The 16,271-nt window shown below is 50.4% G+C and overlaps 1 protein-coding gene across 2 annotated transcripts in view; it reads left to right on the top strand.

Moving 5' to 3' along the window:
* Positions 1-16,271, top strand: part of fat4 (FAT atypical cadherin 4) — a 74,581-nt gene that overhangs the window by 33,690 nt on the left and 24,620 nt on the right. For both annotated transcript variants that reach the window (XM_029164903.3, XM_029164904.3), the window contains exons 2-6: positions 4,567-4,698; positions 8,115-8,376; positions 8,753-9,100; positions 10,227-11,149; positions 12,179-12,353. In XM_029164903.3, the coding sequence (XP_029020736.1) occupies positions 4,567-4,698; positions 8,115-8,376; positions 8,753-9,100; positions 10,227-11,149; positions 12,179-12,353 (1,840 nt within the window). The remainder of the gene's footprint in view (positions 1-4,566; positions 4,699-8,114; positions 8,377-8,752; positions 9,101-10,226; positions 11,150-12,178; positions 12,354-16,271) is intronic.

Consider the following 16,271-nt stretch of genomic DNA (forward strand, 5'->3'; position numbering starts at 1 on the left):
TGTGCTGCTCATGACCGAATATGGGACCATTAAAATTGGCAATCCATCACGATTTGTTTCCACTCTCTCGTCTGTGGCCCAGCGCCTCGGTGAAACAATACACTCCTGACCTGGCAGCTTCTTCATCCTGTTGGATCTCGTCCGGCAGCAGAAACGCTCAGCGGGACGGCCGCTGTGGCCGGAGCGCGGGGGGCAGCACGTTAACGGCTGGTGAAGTGGTCCTCTGAAAGGACAGCGAGCCCTTGATTCAAGCCGCTCGTCAGACGTTGTCTCTGCTGCTGACGCAAGGCGAGGCGCTCGTGATGGTTTGCAGACGCTGCTTTGTTGTGTCTCCTTCTCGAGCGCTCGCTCGGCGCTTTGTGCTTTTCCTCTCCTGCAGGAGGTTTTTGGTGAAACCTGAGAGCGCCGTGGTTCTGTCCTGACTCCTCTCGCGTCCCGTGCACTGGGCTTTGGCCGACCTCCAGCTTTCGGAGCACATTCCCATCTCCGGCACCCTCAAATTCCCGCCCCGGTCCGATCGGATCGCTGCGGTCGGAGCACGAGTCGCTGAGGGTTTGTTTGACAGGTCGCGCAGGTCAAGATGGTGCGTGTGTTTAAGAAACCATACAGGCGAAAGCAGTTTGACCTCGTCCTAATTATTCACTTCTTGTTAAAAGACAAAATGGCACTTCCGTTTGTTTACCAAGTGGAATCCATGAGTTCCTGAAGTCCATAAATCTGCAGCCGAGAGTTGATGGCGTTTATCTAAACTGTTGATAGAACTAAAAGGATGCTCAGATGGAGCTAAGTGATGAGGCCGTGTCAGCGAGTGTCCGCTGGTTCAGCTTCCTGTCATCCAGCTCCACTCTGTCTCCTACGGATGCGTGTGGATCATAACAGGAGGCTGTAACGCAGCTAACGGACGCATGCCTGCGCTGATTCATGGACGTTCGTTATTCATTCAGAGCGCGTAGAGGATGAGAGGAGGCGACAGCTCCCTTCATACGAGTGCAGCAACACTGAGTAACGTGGGGATCTGGGTAAAATCTCCTCCCCGTCCTGAATCAGAGACATTTTCCAAAGGTTTCAGACTCGGTCCATCTGTAAAGGTGTCAGCAGTTTAAGCTATGTGCTAATAAATCAGTGCCATTGACTATTATACAACAAGCGAATGGTGTTGACTCCGTTTCATAGCGTTGTTTATAATGTGCCAACGCCTGAGTCATCGCTTGGCGTCGCGATGACCTGTTGTGTTAGACATTTGTTTGTGATCTCACTTTTCGGACACATCAGATCCAGAGCCTTCGTGAGCAAGTCAGCGAACAACAGATGGCGCAGAGTGGAATTGTTCAATCTAACGAGAGCTGGAAGCCGGCGCTTCCCCCGACCTCTGACCCCGACTCGTCAACAGCATCTAATGAGACATTTAATCATGGTGAAAAGATTATTTCCTGCAGGAGGTGCTGCCCGCTCCAGTTTTTATGATCAGATGAGCTCAACGTTTACAGGCCAACTGTTGCATCAGTTACACTCAGAGGTCACATTTTTTCCCAACAAGCTCTGCTTTGGAACAAACGTTTGCGCTAATGATGTGAATTTTATCCTTTTCAGTCAGAGGTTCATGATGTTCAGTGGAGCAAGCATGAACTGTATTACTCATCTGTAATGCAAACCATGGCTGGCTTAATTAATGGGACCCTCTACCGGTTATTAGAAACAACTGAGTGGGTAACTGACTAAATGTGTGCAGACTGAACTGTGCTTTGCTGCTGCAGCGTCCGTCCTGTGTCCGTCTGGAGGAAACTGGCAGAAGTGCAAGAATGAGGTTCTAAGTGTGAAACACGAAAACCGCTGCTGCTTCCACTTTTAGCATGTGGGAAAGCAGGTGATGCTTTTACCTTCAGCTGTGACCAGACGTCTGGCTTCTGCTCCTTGGACCGTGCACTGGACTTAATGCTGCATATTCCTGTGACAGGTGTCTGAGCCGTCCACGTCTGTTTTTACGTCTGCCAGCAAAAAATATGCCTAAATATGGAGAGTTCTTAAATGTGAAGGAAGTGTGCGGCCTCTGATTTATAGGAATCGGTTGATTCAATTTGCTGAAACATGCGGTAGTTTAGCAAGTGCTGGTTCCTTCCCTGCATCATAGTGAAGTCATGATGCAGATGAGCAATGGTTCAGATCAGATCATACGTTATACAACATACCTGGAACAGGACCCGTGTTTTACTGCATATGTTGTGTGTTGATACTGTAGCAAATGCATCTCCTGGGCTTCTAGAGGTTAGTGGGAAATATCTTCATAAAACGAATGAACTGAAGGAGCAGTGGATCATATAACATGGTCTCACCTGTCACTCCTCTGTGTCAGCGAGTCTGGAAATGAGTTCACGGCTGCTGATCCGCTCTCACCAGTACCTCGCGTCGCTTGAGGTCTCAGCACTCTCCGACCACTGGACGCGTGAATCATTCAGACCTCCCCATAAATAATAAAACCCTGGCAGCCAGCGAGCAGCACCTGCAATTTGAAACAGTAGTTGGTGAAACACAATCTTTCACCTTGTAAACTAATGTGTTTCAGCGGGCTGGGCCGGGCCTGGCGCCGGAGCCAGCGTAGTGAGAACGAGCCCTCCCTCCTGCCTCCCCCGCCTCCCCCTCTTCCTGACCTCGCTTCCTCTTCCTTCAATGAATTTTCACCACAGCTCTTTGATATGTCTCTGTCCCACGGGAGCCTGGCTTTCGCAAACTGGAAGTGTGAGGCGTAATTATTTCTCAAAACTGCACTTCTCCCCTAATTAGTTCACTCTTCAGAAGTGGGCCTTGCATTATTTACACATCAAGGGGACACACAGGACGGGGGATAAATATTCATTGTTTGTTGACTTTGCCCCGGTCCCCGCGGCGCGGGCTCAAGTTGAGCTGAGATCCGTTGTCAGCGCGGTGCGTTTGTGCCACTCGCAGTCTGTCCCGTTCCCCTGTAATTATCTCCGCTCGTGCAGACGACAACTCGGGGCTGCTTTGATAAGTGGACAACATCTTCACCCACACGAGCAGATCAGATTAAGCGTTGAAGCGTTGAGTGGGAGGTGACCCACACAGATTTGCCTCCTTCAGCTTTGTCTTCTGGGTCATTAGTAAACCTGACTTTTTGTGGAAAGGCGCCTGCGGCCGCTGTGGCGCACAGTTTCCTGCTACTGTTGGTTGCTCAGCTCATTTGTGGAACAAGTGCCGTTTGCTCTTCCTGTGAGTAGTCAGGTATGAATAGACGACTGCATTTGGCCCCTCGACTCCGGTGGTCGAAAGGCCTTGAGGCCCATTGTCTGCTCTTAAAAAAGCTGCACCCATTGTAGACGCTTGACAACTGCTCTGTCCACATTTCCTATGGCACAATAACACATAGCTTCAATCTGAGTGTGCGTTTCAGAAGGTTGTGAAAGAGAGGTGGGGTCGTCCTCTGATGCCTGCCTCTAGAATTACCATAGTCATCGTCAACATTAATAGAGATCCTATCACTCCAGAATTTAAACATGGCTCCTCCATATTTATAGAAGCAATAAACAGAGAATGTGCAGCAAAATTTCTGTTATGATTCAAAAGCGAGTCCTGTTTACCGGCTTTGAAATGCATATTTGGGTTAGTGGACGAGGCGGAGGAGAGTTCAGTCGGGGTTGTGGGATATGAGTGGAAACGTAATATCAGCACGCTGGAACAGAACAAATGAAACCCTATACGTCGCACTCTCGCCGTCGCCCGCTCACATTCACAGTTGAGCCTCTGCAGCTGCCGTTCTCCTGCTGTTTGTTTGGATTCTCGTTAGAGCTACAGCAAATCTCCCTCGTTTCCACGTGGCTTTTGTTACGCGTCGGCTGCGGGCATCGGGTCGTCGGCCCGGAGGTCGCTCAGGTGTGTTTCACCCGAACCCAAAGGGTGTTGGACGGAGCGGAGGTCACAGAGTCAGATGTGTCTGATTCCAGACCAGGAAAAACAGGAAGGGCTGTTGAAAGGGCGCCTTCAGAGTGTAAACACAGATGGGGGCACAGGGTTTCCCAAGTGTGTGGGGAAAGTTAGATGCCACTTTGATTTACTTGGAATCATCTCATTTGTACAAACAGTTGATCTAATCACAGATTTCACTCTCACTGCAGCATCTGCGTTGGATTTGACTGATCATGAAGCTATAAGGGACAACGTTTACCCCGCGGGGGGTCTGTGGCGTACAGTAACGGCTGTTTATTTTACTTTGGAAGACATGAAAGTGAAAATCCCCTCGCTGCAGTTAATTCGCTCTACTGTTACACTCACTCCAAGTCTCTGTGGAAAAGAGCCTCCAGTGGGTTTGTGCAGGGCACAGTTTGCACCAGCGCCAGTGGCTGCAGTGTTTGAGATCCGCCGCTTAGAAGTGACCCAATATTAATGAGCCGGACGTTAGGCTGGAAGAGGTTTGTCCATTTAAACGCATGAGCTCCTTGAATACATTCTCAGTTGAGACGCGTCAAAACGCCAGACCTGCGCTAACAAGCTTCTGATGATGCGGCCCAGATGTTAACAGCTGCAGCGCTAATGGAAACTCTGACGCCTTCTCTGCAGGTGGAGATCACGCTGCAGGACGTCAACGACAACGCGCCCGTTTTCCCCAACGACATTCTGGACGTGACCATCGAGGAGAACGTTGGAGATGGCTTCAGGATAATGCAGCTAACAGCCACGGATGCAGACGAGGTAACGGCTCCCCAAGTTTCTGTCCAACCGTGGTTTTGTACTTTTCTGTCATTTTCCACCCCACTGCTTCCAGGACGCGTGTCCAGGGAGCGATTGAGAAAAGGCCCAGACGTTTAACTCCACGTTCAACAAATGTATTGTGAGATCAGTGTTCAGTTAGTACAAGTAATATAATCTATTTACATTGAAAGGCTGAGACATTTACGCAAAGCAGCCGTGGCAGATTGAGTTTTCCATCACTAATAACAGCGTTAAGACAAACAGCGTGTTGTCCGTCTCCATCTCATCACGTCAGAGGCCGCCGGTGTCACCGATCCTGCAATCCCTCGTTTCATGTCTCCTCCGCGCAGTTGCACGATTCCCATAGTTCTCATTACTTCAGCGCCATCACTGTTAATTAGTGAAGAGTTTCATCTTGGGCTGCTCTGGGCAGGAAACGGACATTAAATCCAGCAACGAGCGAAACGCAGACGCTGCCGGTATCTCCAAGGTCTGCGGCCGAGCACCGCAGCCAAAGGACACAGTGCAAGTGGATGGAAAAAGTCAGAGATTAGAAAGAAGCAGGACTCCAGTTTAATGTTAACTTATGAGGCCACACATTTTTATTGCACAGCTGCTTTACCCCCTTCTCTTTAAATGCGAGAGAAGTTGTGCAGACTCTCACTTCTGGCCATTTTTCTTTAATCAGGATTCTATTTAGACTGTAAATCTCGGGCCTGGAGGCAGGTCAGTCTTTTCATTCGGGGGATTTTTAATGACATTATTTGATTATTTTCTTTTTTCAACTCATATTACGTATATAACGTATTAACGGCTTTGATCTGAGAGGTTTAGCATATGGCACCAAAATCAAACTGTGCAGTTGTTCATTTTTTCCTCGTATGTGGGGTTTGGGTTGAGTCGGGCTGAGCAGCGTTGACTCATTCCTACAAAATCTGGGCCTTTGTGTTTAAAACGCATGAATATGCAAAAGTTTCACAACTGATCAAGTTGAAAACATAGAAAGACTTCAGGAGCCTTTTAAGGAGTTGCAGATTCGCTGAATAGAAGCCTGGCTGGAGCTTGGAGCAGACAGGAGGGCCGGGTCTGCCCACATCCTCACGCAGGAAGCTGAGCTGCACTGACACCGAGCGTGAGGAACGCACTGACAGACACATGAGCGCAGGGTGGAAGCTGCAGGCCAGCTGACGGCGCGGCCGCGGCCAGACGCGTGGGCTTCGTGTGTGAAGGCATGAAAATGCTGCTTCTACACATCCGTTTCCAGCCTCGTGCAGCTCCGGCCTCGCTCTAAACGCTTCTCACCTCATTGAGAGCAATCGCCGCTGCCTTTTGTGCTTTTGGCAAGACGGAGGGTGTTTTATTAGAATTCTGACCTTATGTGGAAAATATGTCACAGGTAAAAACCTTTCTTTAATGAAACGGCAACAATGGCTGCTTCAGCGAGGCCTTTGAAGCAGGGACCGGAGCCTGAGCTGTTCCAGAGGCGCTGCTGCAGCCGTACTTCCATCCCCTCCCTGCGTCGGGGAAGCAGATTCACCCGGCGGCGGCGGCGGCGGCGGCGGCGGCGCTGTTTGGGCCGCCGCTAGCTTTCAAAGGCTCCGTGCTGAAGCTCGCAGTGACAGCACGCTGCGTGTTTTGCGGAGCTCCGTGTTGTGATTGGCTGGCTCGCCGCTGCTCACAGGAAGCTCGCCATCTCCTCCAGCGCCGTCTGTCTCCGCTCCTCACACTTGTGCAGGAGCCGCGTGCTCCCCAGAAGCCTCTCATCTGCTAAACGAGTTGTGCTCCTGTCTCGTACCCTTTGCTCCCTGAACGCTGCTGTTTAATTGGTCAGCCGTGTTTTTGTTTCTGCTCCCCAAAAACCCACCTTGTCTTTGGAGAGCTGTAAAGTATTGAAACCCCTTCAGCAAAGGTCAAAAGGGCAACTAATGTTGGTTTGAGTACAGGAGCCCACACTCATTTCTACATAACGGAAACATTTTCAGGATACAAAATGAACCGTGTGCAACATATCTGTAGTAATTTAATTGTATGTAGTGACCTCGGCGTCACCGTGGGTTCAGTAAACAGCGCAGGAGCTTTGGAAATCAGATCATTAAATGAAGTAAATGTGTTTATATGTGGGTAAGTGCTTAAATAAATAAGTCTGTGTGTTGGACTCTGCCCCCCCCCCCCCCCTCCGGCCTCTCGCACCTTCGCTGCTCTGCCTTTGAACCCGATCAGAAAATTAATTGGCAAACGGCGGGTGTTGGGTTCCGGCCTGGAGCCCAGGTGGCTGATGGGATTGCCAGATCTGGAGCCACTGATTGATGACAGCGGGGTCCTTAAAATGGCAGCGCCTCACTTCGTCCTCCCCGTCTCGCTCTTGTTATTTTTTTTGTTTTACAAGGCCTGGATCCCAGACCTGCTTTCTGGTAATGCAATGAGAGACAAGGTCAAGAAGACGGGGGTTTATCCGCCGTAAAAGCACACCACAGGAAAGAGATAAGAGCAAGTCATGAACTTGGCCTTTCAGTATTGACTCCGTCTAAAGATTTTGCCAACAGCGGTTCAGGCTGGTTGGTGCATTGGAACAGAAGCTGTGAAAGAAACACAATGTTTCATTCAGTTTTTTGATAGTTTAGAACTTTTAACCAACCTTTAATAAAATGAAAAAAAAGTAAGAAATTAAAGAACAGCTGAGCTACAATGTGGAGCTGAGCTGAGTCTAAAAACAGCTCTCGGCTCCAAATGGAAAACAATTAGATGCAGCAGAAAACTGCTTAATTGTGCAGAAACGACTGAATATTCATCCTCGGCGCTCAGCAGACACAGTCCTGAAAGCAGCAGATTAAGTGGGACGTGGGAGAAGCAAAATGCACCACAGACGAGTTCCCTGTGAAGCTGCAGCCGCTGCACTTCATTGAAGCAGTGGTTGGGATGATGGAACCTTTGTCCACTAAGACAGAAGACGTGTGGACGTGCACACACAGCGGCAGCTTCATGCTGCGCCTCTCTTCATAAGTCTCTATTGTCCTGGCACCAGAAAGCGACTCTCAAACATTATGCGCAGCTGAAAGAGTCTGTCTGCGCTGAGCTCCAGAGCAGCTGTAACCGGAGTCGGGCTTCATCTCAGTGAATGGCTGTAGCTTTTTGATGTCGCTGTTTCTTTTCTGGCGTAAAGTCACCGAGCGAGACAGTCACTGATCTGCTATTGTCCCTGCCTCAAAGACAACCTTCCAGCCCCGTCGTCGGGCTCATTCAGGGGCCGTATCACCTCCAGTCGTCTCTCCTGAGTCCTGGTCGTTCCACGGAGCCAACGGGGTGTCTATTAATTACATATATGGCTCTCTGAGGTTCAAAGATGAAGATTCCTCCTCCTCTTCCTCTGTTGATGCCTCAGAGAACTCTGATTCACCACCTCCTTCTGTTCTTCTCAGGGCCCCAACGCTCTGGTGACCTACACCATCATCAGCGGCGCCGATGACAGTTTCCGGATCGACCCTGAATCTGGTGATCTGATCGCCACGAAGAAGCTGGACCGCGAGCGCCGCTCGAAATACTCGCTCCTGGTGCGAGCGGACGACGGGAAGCAGTCGTCGGACATGAGGCTCAACATCACGGTGAAGGACGTCAACGACCACACGCCCAAGTTCTCGCGTCCGACGTACTCGTTCGACATCCCCGAGGACACGGCGCCAGGTACCGGCCTCGTCTCGCACCGTGAAGGACTGGGTTTCTGCACGTTTTACAGTTTACAGCTGCAGCTTCCTTAAGGGGAAAGTGAAGTTTATTGGGTCAAAGGGACAGAGGCACAGCTGATTTATGTGGGAATCTATCAACAAGCAGCAGGATTTACAGCAGCTCTGACAGATTGTGGCAGATTTCCATCAGAACTCATGCTGCTTCAGTTACAAAGCAACTAACTGACAAAGATTCAATTCATAGACTTTGGTAAAAGTATAGAGAACCTTGAAGAATGCAGTGTCCCATTAAACACACTTTATTAGTCATTAGTTGTGTCAAATACACCCAGATCCGCTTGTGTGCAGACGTATTGAAGCTTTCTCTGTCACAGGCTCCATCGTGGCCGCCATCTTGGCCAGCGACTCTGACTCAGGGGTCAACGGTGAGGTCACCTACGCGCTGGAGGACGACATGGACGACACCTTCCTGCTGAACCCCGTCACGGGCGTTTTCAACGTCACGCGCGCGCTGGACTACGAGACGCAGCAGTTCTACATCCTTACGGCGACGGCGCGGGACGGCGGCGGCCAGGCCAGCGCCGTGCGGGTCTACTTCAACGTGCTGGACGTCAACGACAACCCGCCCGCCTTCAACACCAGCGTGTACAGCACGTCCGTGTCCGAGAGCCTGAGTCCCGGGTCCAGGATCGTCACCGTTGGCGCCAGCGATGCTGATGACGGTACGAACCTTTAACAGCTAAACTACAGGTTTTAAATTGAGTATGTGTCAAAAGAACTGTTCTATTTTAGGTTCCAGTGTAACTCACCAGCGCTGATTCATCTAACGCAGCCCTGTCATTTTCTTATGACACTCAGTTACAAAGCTGCGTTTTATGTTTCATTCCAGGATGTCTCACGTTAATGACTCGATGAAGCCCGAGGCCTGAGTTATGTCTCCCGTTCAGGTGGTGGGCTTGGGGTTTGTGGTATCTGAGCAGCCACCACTTCTCTCCTCTGCTGTAATTACTGCTCGGTCCAGGCCTAATGTGGTCACACTGACCCACATTCCTGGGAAACGCTGGCCTGAGCTTGGCTTCGTCCTCCACCGTCCACATAATCTGAGAACGTCATCCTTCTAGATGTAGTGGTCGCCTTCTTCTTTCAAAATAAAACATTGTTAGCGTTTCCCGAGCCCTGACCCCTGACCCCCCCCCAAACTCAGTGGAAGTAGCACTCGAGCTCCTGATAAGGGATTAGTTGTGTACTGTAAATACACACGGAGTGTGGGAAGGTAGCAGCACGTGAACAACTCGGCTCAGTTGAATTTCCAACCCTCCATTTATGCTCCGTGTTGCAGATTAGGCTCAGTTTGAAGGTTAAATAGTCGTCGTTTCAATAAATTCTTCAGCCTTGCAGGGAATTTTCAAACACCGGCGCTGAGGAAGCACCGTTTCTCCTCTGATAGCAATCTGTCAAACAGGTCAAATGGATGATAAGAAAAGCAGTGAGAGCTCCAGCTGCTGCACAGGCACAATATGTGGAAATGGAAGCTGATAATGCATAGAAGCTTCTAATTCATACGCATAAAGCCTATTATACTGTGACATCTAGAACAATGGATCAGTCAAAACATGCACATTTGACGCTTTCTGTATCTGTATCTTTGTTGTCTTTTTTTAATTCAGGGTCATGGTAAATAGTTCCAAGCTAAAAATACACCAAACTAAGCTGGGAGCAAAGCAGGGACTTCAGATCTCAGAGTAGCTGGTTTGTCTGGTTGTTCATGCTCAGTGTGGACTCATAACTCATTAGATCCGTCAAGACTTACGTGTATTATTCACTTATACGTGATGTTGTGTTTTTCAGGCCCCAACGCTCAGCTCCTCTACAGAATAGCGTCCGGTGATCCCCAGGCTCACTTCATCATCACCAAGGAGGGAGAGCTCCAAACCAAGAAGGCCCTGGACAGAGAGGTCCAGTCCTTCTACAACCTGGTGGTCACGGTCAACGACCTGGCTCCGCCCCCCATGACCCGCTTCACCAGCACCGCCCAGGTGTCCATCATCCTGCTGGACGTCAACGACTGCGCGCCGACCTTCACCTCCCAGAAGATGACGTACATCCAGGAGAACACGCCGGTGGACACGGTGGTGTTCACGGCCCAGGCCGTCGATGCTGACAGCGGACCCAACAGCTACGTGGAGTATTCTCTGAGGGGACCTTATGGGAACAAGTTCAGCATCGGAATCATCGACGGGGACGTCCGCTTGGTCGGGGAACTTGACCGAGAGGAGCTCTCCAACTACACCCTCACGGTCGTGGCCACAGACAAAGGAGAACCCCCCCTGTCGTCCACCATGGACGTGACCATGGTGGTTCTGGACGTCAACGACAACACGCCCGGCTTCTCCCAGAACATATACGACATAGAGATCGAGGAGGACACCCTGACGGGGACGGACGTCATCCAGGTGTTCGCCAGCGATGCCGACGAGGGCACCAACGGACAGATCCGCTTCTCCATCTCAGGAGGCGGCAGCGGCTCCGACTTCAGGATCGACTCGGTCACAGGGGTGATTTCCGTGGCCAAGCAGCTGGACCGCGAGGCGCGGGCGTCCTACTCGCTGGTGGTCCAAGCGTCCGACCGCGGCAGCAGCCCCCGCGTGGACCGGGCCACCGTCAACATCGTGCTGCTGGACGCCAACGACTGCGCGCCCGCGTTCGAGCTGTCGCCCTACACCGTCCACGTCCAGGAGAACCTGGAGGAGCTGCCCAGGAGTATCCTGCAGGTCCGTGTGTGCTTTGGTGCTGTTTTTTAATGCCGTCATTGAATCTGAAGCCGTTAGGACGTCATTAACATTCACAGACAGGACGTCCTGACTGAAAAGAGATCAGTGTTGTGAACGATAGTCCTGAGACCTTAAACAAGCTAATGCTTTAACCACATTTGTTGTAATACTAATTTAATAAGTGGAGCTATGTGAGCGAGGCCGGAGGACGAGGACCTTCAGCACGGTGGTCGCTAAAATACCTGAGTGAAATGATAAAGCAGTGATGTATGATGGCCATTAGCGCTGCACAATTAGGAATTTACAGAGTCTCATTGAAATATGAAGCGGAGCTAAATTGCATGAAGAGGCCGTTAAGGTTCCAGCCACTGATGACTAAATGAGCCATGTATAGAAACAGAACGGAGCGCTCCCCTTGCTCACGCTTGTGTAGTCTCAGAGGAAATGAGGATCCAGCTATGGAGATGTAAATGGGCCGCGCGTGGGCGGTTCTGCTGCACTAAGCTGACCGGGCTACGGGCTGGCGGTTCCATGCGTAGAGATCTGTCCTCACCAGGAGAAGCCTGATTAGACGAGTGAATGACTTCCATTTCCATTGCGGGGTTGATAAACAACGTAATGGCTAATTAACCCTCAGCTGCAGCGATGGAAGGATCCCGTTAGGAAGTCGATCGCACTGAGATTGAAGTTGTGTGGTGATATACTGAGTTTGTTCTGTTGCTAGAAGCCGGGTCTGGAGCATAGATCTAGAAGACCTAGAATAGCACTTGTTTGTGTTATCAAAAGATGTCAGGTCACACGTTAATTTGTGTTTCCACTCACATTTTACAGATGCTGTATTATTTCCATGCAGCTCTTTTATTGGATAGTGATAGTTTCTTGTATATTTACACATTCGAATCTTTCCTTCTCTCTATTTCTTCTCAGCTGCTGTTGTTGTACTAAAAGCAAATGAAAAACACATTTCTTGTAAAAAAACGAAAGCAGATTTCCTAAAGTCCCCGTTAAAAGCCTTGTTCCTCCTTCCAGGTTGTTGCCAGGGACGACGACCAGGGTGCCAACAGTCAGCTGAGCTACATGCTGACCGGCGGCAACGAGCAGGGCGCCTTCAGCCTGTCGTCCAGCGGCCAGCTGAGCCTGAGCCACACCCTGGACCGCGAGGCTCAGGGCACATACGTCCTGCTGATCACAGCCACCGACTCAGGTAGAAAGAAGGACGCGGGCGCTGGGCTTTGGTGCTGGGCTTTGGTGCTATGCTTTGGCGTTGGGCTTTGGCGCTGGGTTTTGGCGCTGGGCTTCAGTACCGGGCTTCGGTACCGGGCTTTGGTACCGGGCTTTGGCGTTGGGCTTTGGCGCTGGGCTTTGGCGCTGAACGGGCAGCGCTGGGCTTTGGTGCCGGGCTTTGGTGCTGGGCTTTGGCCCTGTGCTTTGGTACCGGGCTTTGGCCCTGTGCTTTGGTACCGGGCTTTGGTGCTGGGCTTTGGTGCTGGGCTTTGGCGCTGTGCGGGCGGCGCACGCCGTCTGAATCCTGGGAGTGTGATTTAATCCGCTTTGTCTGAGCTCGCACCACACTCTACTTCTAATTTGTGATTCTGGTCCGTGTGGTGATGACTGAACATGGTGTAACATATCCTAACGTGGGCATTGTTGAACTCCACCAAAGCTCGGAACATGTTGTATAATCAGCATGAAACCGACAGAGAAGAAACATTGTCATAAACTAACTGCAGCGTAAACAAACAGCGTTTTGATTTGTGCACTGAGGCCTTTTTGTGCGGCACACTGTCCTAAACATTCAGGAGTTTTTAGCCTGAAAAACAGTGGGTGTTTTGTGACCTGTTCTCCTTTGAGTCCCTGCGGCGGCTTGCAGGGAGCAGCGTGCTGTTTATTTGCATACGGCGGTGGGGCTTGTTATAGCCAGATAAAAGGTTAACTGTTATTGCACGGAGGCCGGTTAATGTGCAGTTAAAGCAGCACATGCGTTTCCCCGCTGCAGCCAAATCACATGCTATCGCAGCTAAGTACACGTTCCCCGAGCTGCTCTGGCACGGACCATGGCCTGAGGGCGGTTCTGCTCCATTCCTGCGCTGACCATGTGACCATGTGACCATGTGACCGGGCACCGCGCCGTTCTTCTGCTGAGTGTTGTTGAAACGCTTGGACGTGAAGCTGTTCAGCAGGTATTAGCATCGCGCTGCGTTTCCTATTCTGCTCCGCTTCGACCGGAGCTTCCCCTCGTGTGCTGTTCAGGCGTCTGTGTCACATGGACGATGTCGCCCTGAAGGAGAACATACTAATTAGGCTCCCATTTCTTTCTGTCCATATTTAGAAGCTTGACAACAATTCCAAAATATTTTGACAGGACGTTTCAGTTCAAAGTTGGTGCGAGGCAGAAAGAAGGATTTGGGGTAGAATATCAAAATATCAAAAACCCCATAATCATGGTGCAGGCCAAATTACCCAGCAGCATTTTCTCACATTTTTGAGGCCGTCGCTGAGACGGCGGGGAATGGTTCTCTCTGCGCTCTGGCAGGAAGTGTGGAAGGTGGATGGTGCAGACATGTCTCCCAGTCTGCTGTCTACCGTGACCCGCTCTCCACCGCAGACATCCATCTTATCAAGTCTGCCTTTATCTTCCCTCGCTGCCATGTCCGACTAGCTTTATTCCAGAAACACCGTGTAGCAGAGAAAAAAACAGGCTGGAAAGCATTTATCATCATGAGTCTTCAGTCTGTAGTAAGTATAGCAAGTATTCCACTCCCAGCCAAGGGTTTAAGCAAACCATTTGTCAAGAGATGCCGTATTGTCTGCTTTGGTGTGGATGTCAGAAGCCGAGGCCCAGTTCTGCAGCGGTCGTGCTCCAGCGAACACTTGATCGTGACCGACTCAGGAGCTGTGCTTCTTTCTGGATTTGTTTTCTGAATAAATCAGGGTCTGACGCTGGAGTTGGGGCCACAGCTGTGATCCTGTCGGACGCCGTGTTCAGTCATTAATCGCACCTGAGCTGCGGGTCTGCGAGCCTCTGTTCTGCGCTGACTGAGGTCTGTCATGAAACGGACGGCGCTGGTTCCGATTATGGATTCTGGCCCTGGAGAACAGAGGAACAGGCGAACTCGTGCCGGCGTTTGAAAATGAGCACAGCTGCCTGAAACGTGGCGTCCGAACACCGCACTCCGAGGCTTTTACGAGACGCGTTGTTGACAGAACCCGGAGGTTGGACCCGGCCTGTTCCTGGTGCTTCGCAGTGGTTCTGGCTCAGCTTGCTGTGCAGACGTTGGGAGATGCTGATTTGATTTCTGGCTTCGGGTGCTTGTGTCTGCATTCAGGCTCCTGTTCATCACGTGAAGCGCATTTATGTTCCTGTGTGTGCGAGCGTTTGTGTGTTGGAGACCTGGGAGCGCATTGACATGCACTGCTCCGGGTCCGATTCATTAAAGCGAAGGCACAGTAAATCCCTGGGCCAGTGGCCATTATAGCGGACACGGCGGCATAGAAACCCCAGGTCTTTCACATGGCTCCATAGTCTGTTTGTATATGGCTTTTTGGCTGGTGGGTGATGGGAAGGTTTTGGGGCTAAACGACCGCTTAGCAAATAAAGAATTTTAATGACTGTCCCTATTTAAAAGCAGGAGCTTTTATTCTCTTAAACGGCTCCCATGAATCGTCTTGAGCTTTTTTTTCCTCTTGACTTGTTCACTTGAATGCAGATCTGTGGATCTCGTGCATTTCTTCAGGTCTTGAACAGGATCAGTTAAAAATGGACGTATATCTAACACGCATGAGCATCAAATAGAGGCGTAAAGCGAATTGGAGTCCTGTATAAACACTGATAATGCGTTTGAGGCTTCGCTACGTCAGTGTCCGACTCTTTGCACAATGAGCCTTTAACAGGTTCAGTTTCTGAAGGTTTGAGCCGGTCTGCAGTCTGCAGGACTTGGCCCTATAAAATATCAGTCTTAACAGAGCTGTAACATTCTCTTCTAAACCTTAAAACTAGTAACAATGTGGTCCTGCAGAGTTTTTTCCTCTCACCTCTTTTCCTCCTGTTTGTGTCAACAGCTTTGGCTTGTAATGCTTTAAAAGGCTGCTATGAGTTGGGTGATTAGTGGCAACGTCGTGATGTGTGTGGGTTGTTTTTTCTCCCAAGAACCTGGAAAGTGTTGTGTTCTTTTTTTATTCTGACTTTTTAACGGCCACCTTCAGATCGATACGAGCTGAGTACGAACCTGTGCTTTGAGCCAGTATCAGCTCATGAGGTGCGGGTTCTGCTGTGGCATCATAAACCCAAAAGCACTAAATAATTCACAGATGCACTTCTATAAACAGGGATTTCCAAATATTCAGCAATGTGGTGAAGAAAAGCACCATTGTCATAAAAACACTAAAGGAAAATCACTTAAAAATGAAAGTGGCGTGTGTGTGTGTGCGTGTGTGTGTGTGTGTGTGTGTGTGTGTGTGTGTGTGTGTGTGTGTGTGTGTGTGTGTGTGTGTGTGTGTGTGTGTGTGTGTGTGTGTGTGTGTGTGTGTGTCTGCCTGTCTGTCTGTCTGTCTCTGCCAGTCTGAAAACCTCTCAAACATCATATGGGGAAGGAATTCTGCAACGTATTGGGATCCGGCGCTCCATAAATAGCGTTATTCTGGCTCCTCGTAGCAGCTATCATCACCTCACGAGGCCAGTTTCTGCCGCCTGTTGACTGTGAGAAAAGCCTGTTTGCTCTGCCGTGTTTGCGAGCTGGGCGGTGGGACGGGACGGCTCGCAGACGCTCTCAGCTGCACCGGGGCCATTCACGGGCTTGAGGCTGCATTAAAAGAAGCTTTGTCGCAAAGCAACAGGTTCTCAGAGGCAGAAAAATGCCAATTTTGCCTGGATGGCGGCCGCTTCTCTCCCCGAGCAACGCTGTCCCTGGGTCCAATGGAGCTGCAGTCTATAAAGCGTAATTAAGCGTTCAGCTTAAGCTTCAGGCTACAGATGGGCTGTCTCATAAATTTCCACAATCGTCCGTCTTCGCTAAGTCAACCTGTCCTGGACTTCCCACTTTAATGAACTCGGCCGTGTGGACATCGCAGCTTTTACCCTTCGTGCTGCAGCACTCGCTTCAGTTTTTCCACAAAACATCAGCGG

Source organism: Betta splendens, chromosome 10 (assembly GCF_900634795.4).
Source record: "Betta splendens chromosome 10, fBetSpl5.4, whole genome shotgun sequence".
Classification (NCBI taxonomy): Eukaryota; Metazoa; Chordata; class Actinopteri; order Anabantiformes; family Osphronemidae; genus Betta; species Betta splendens.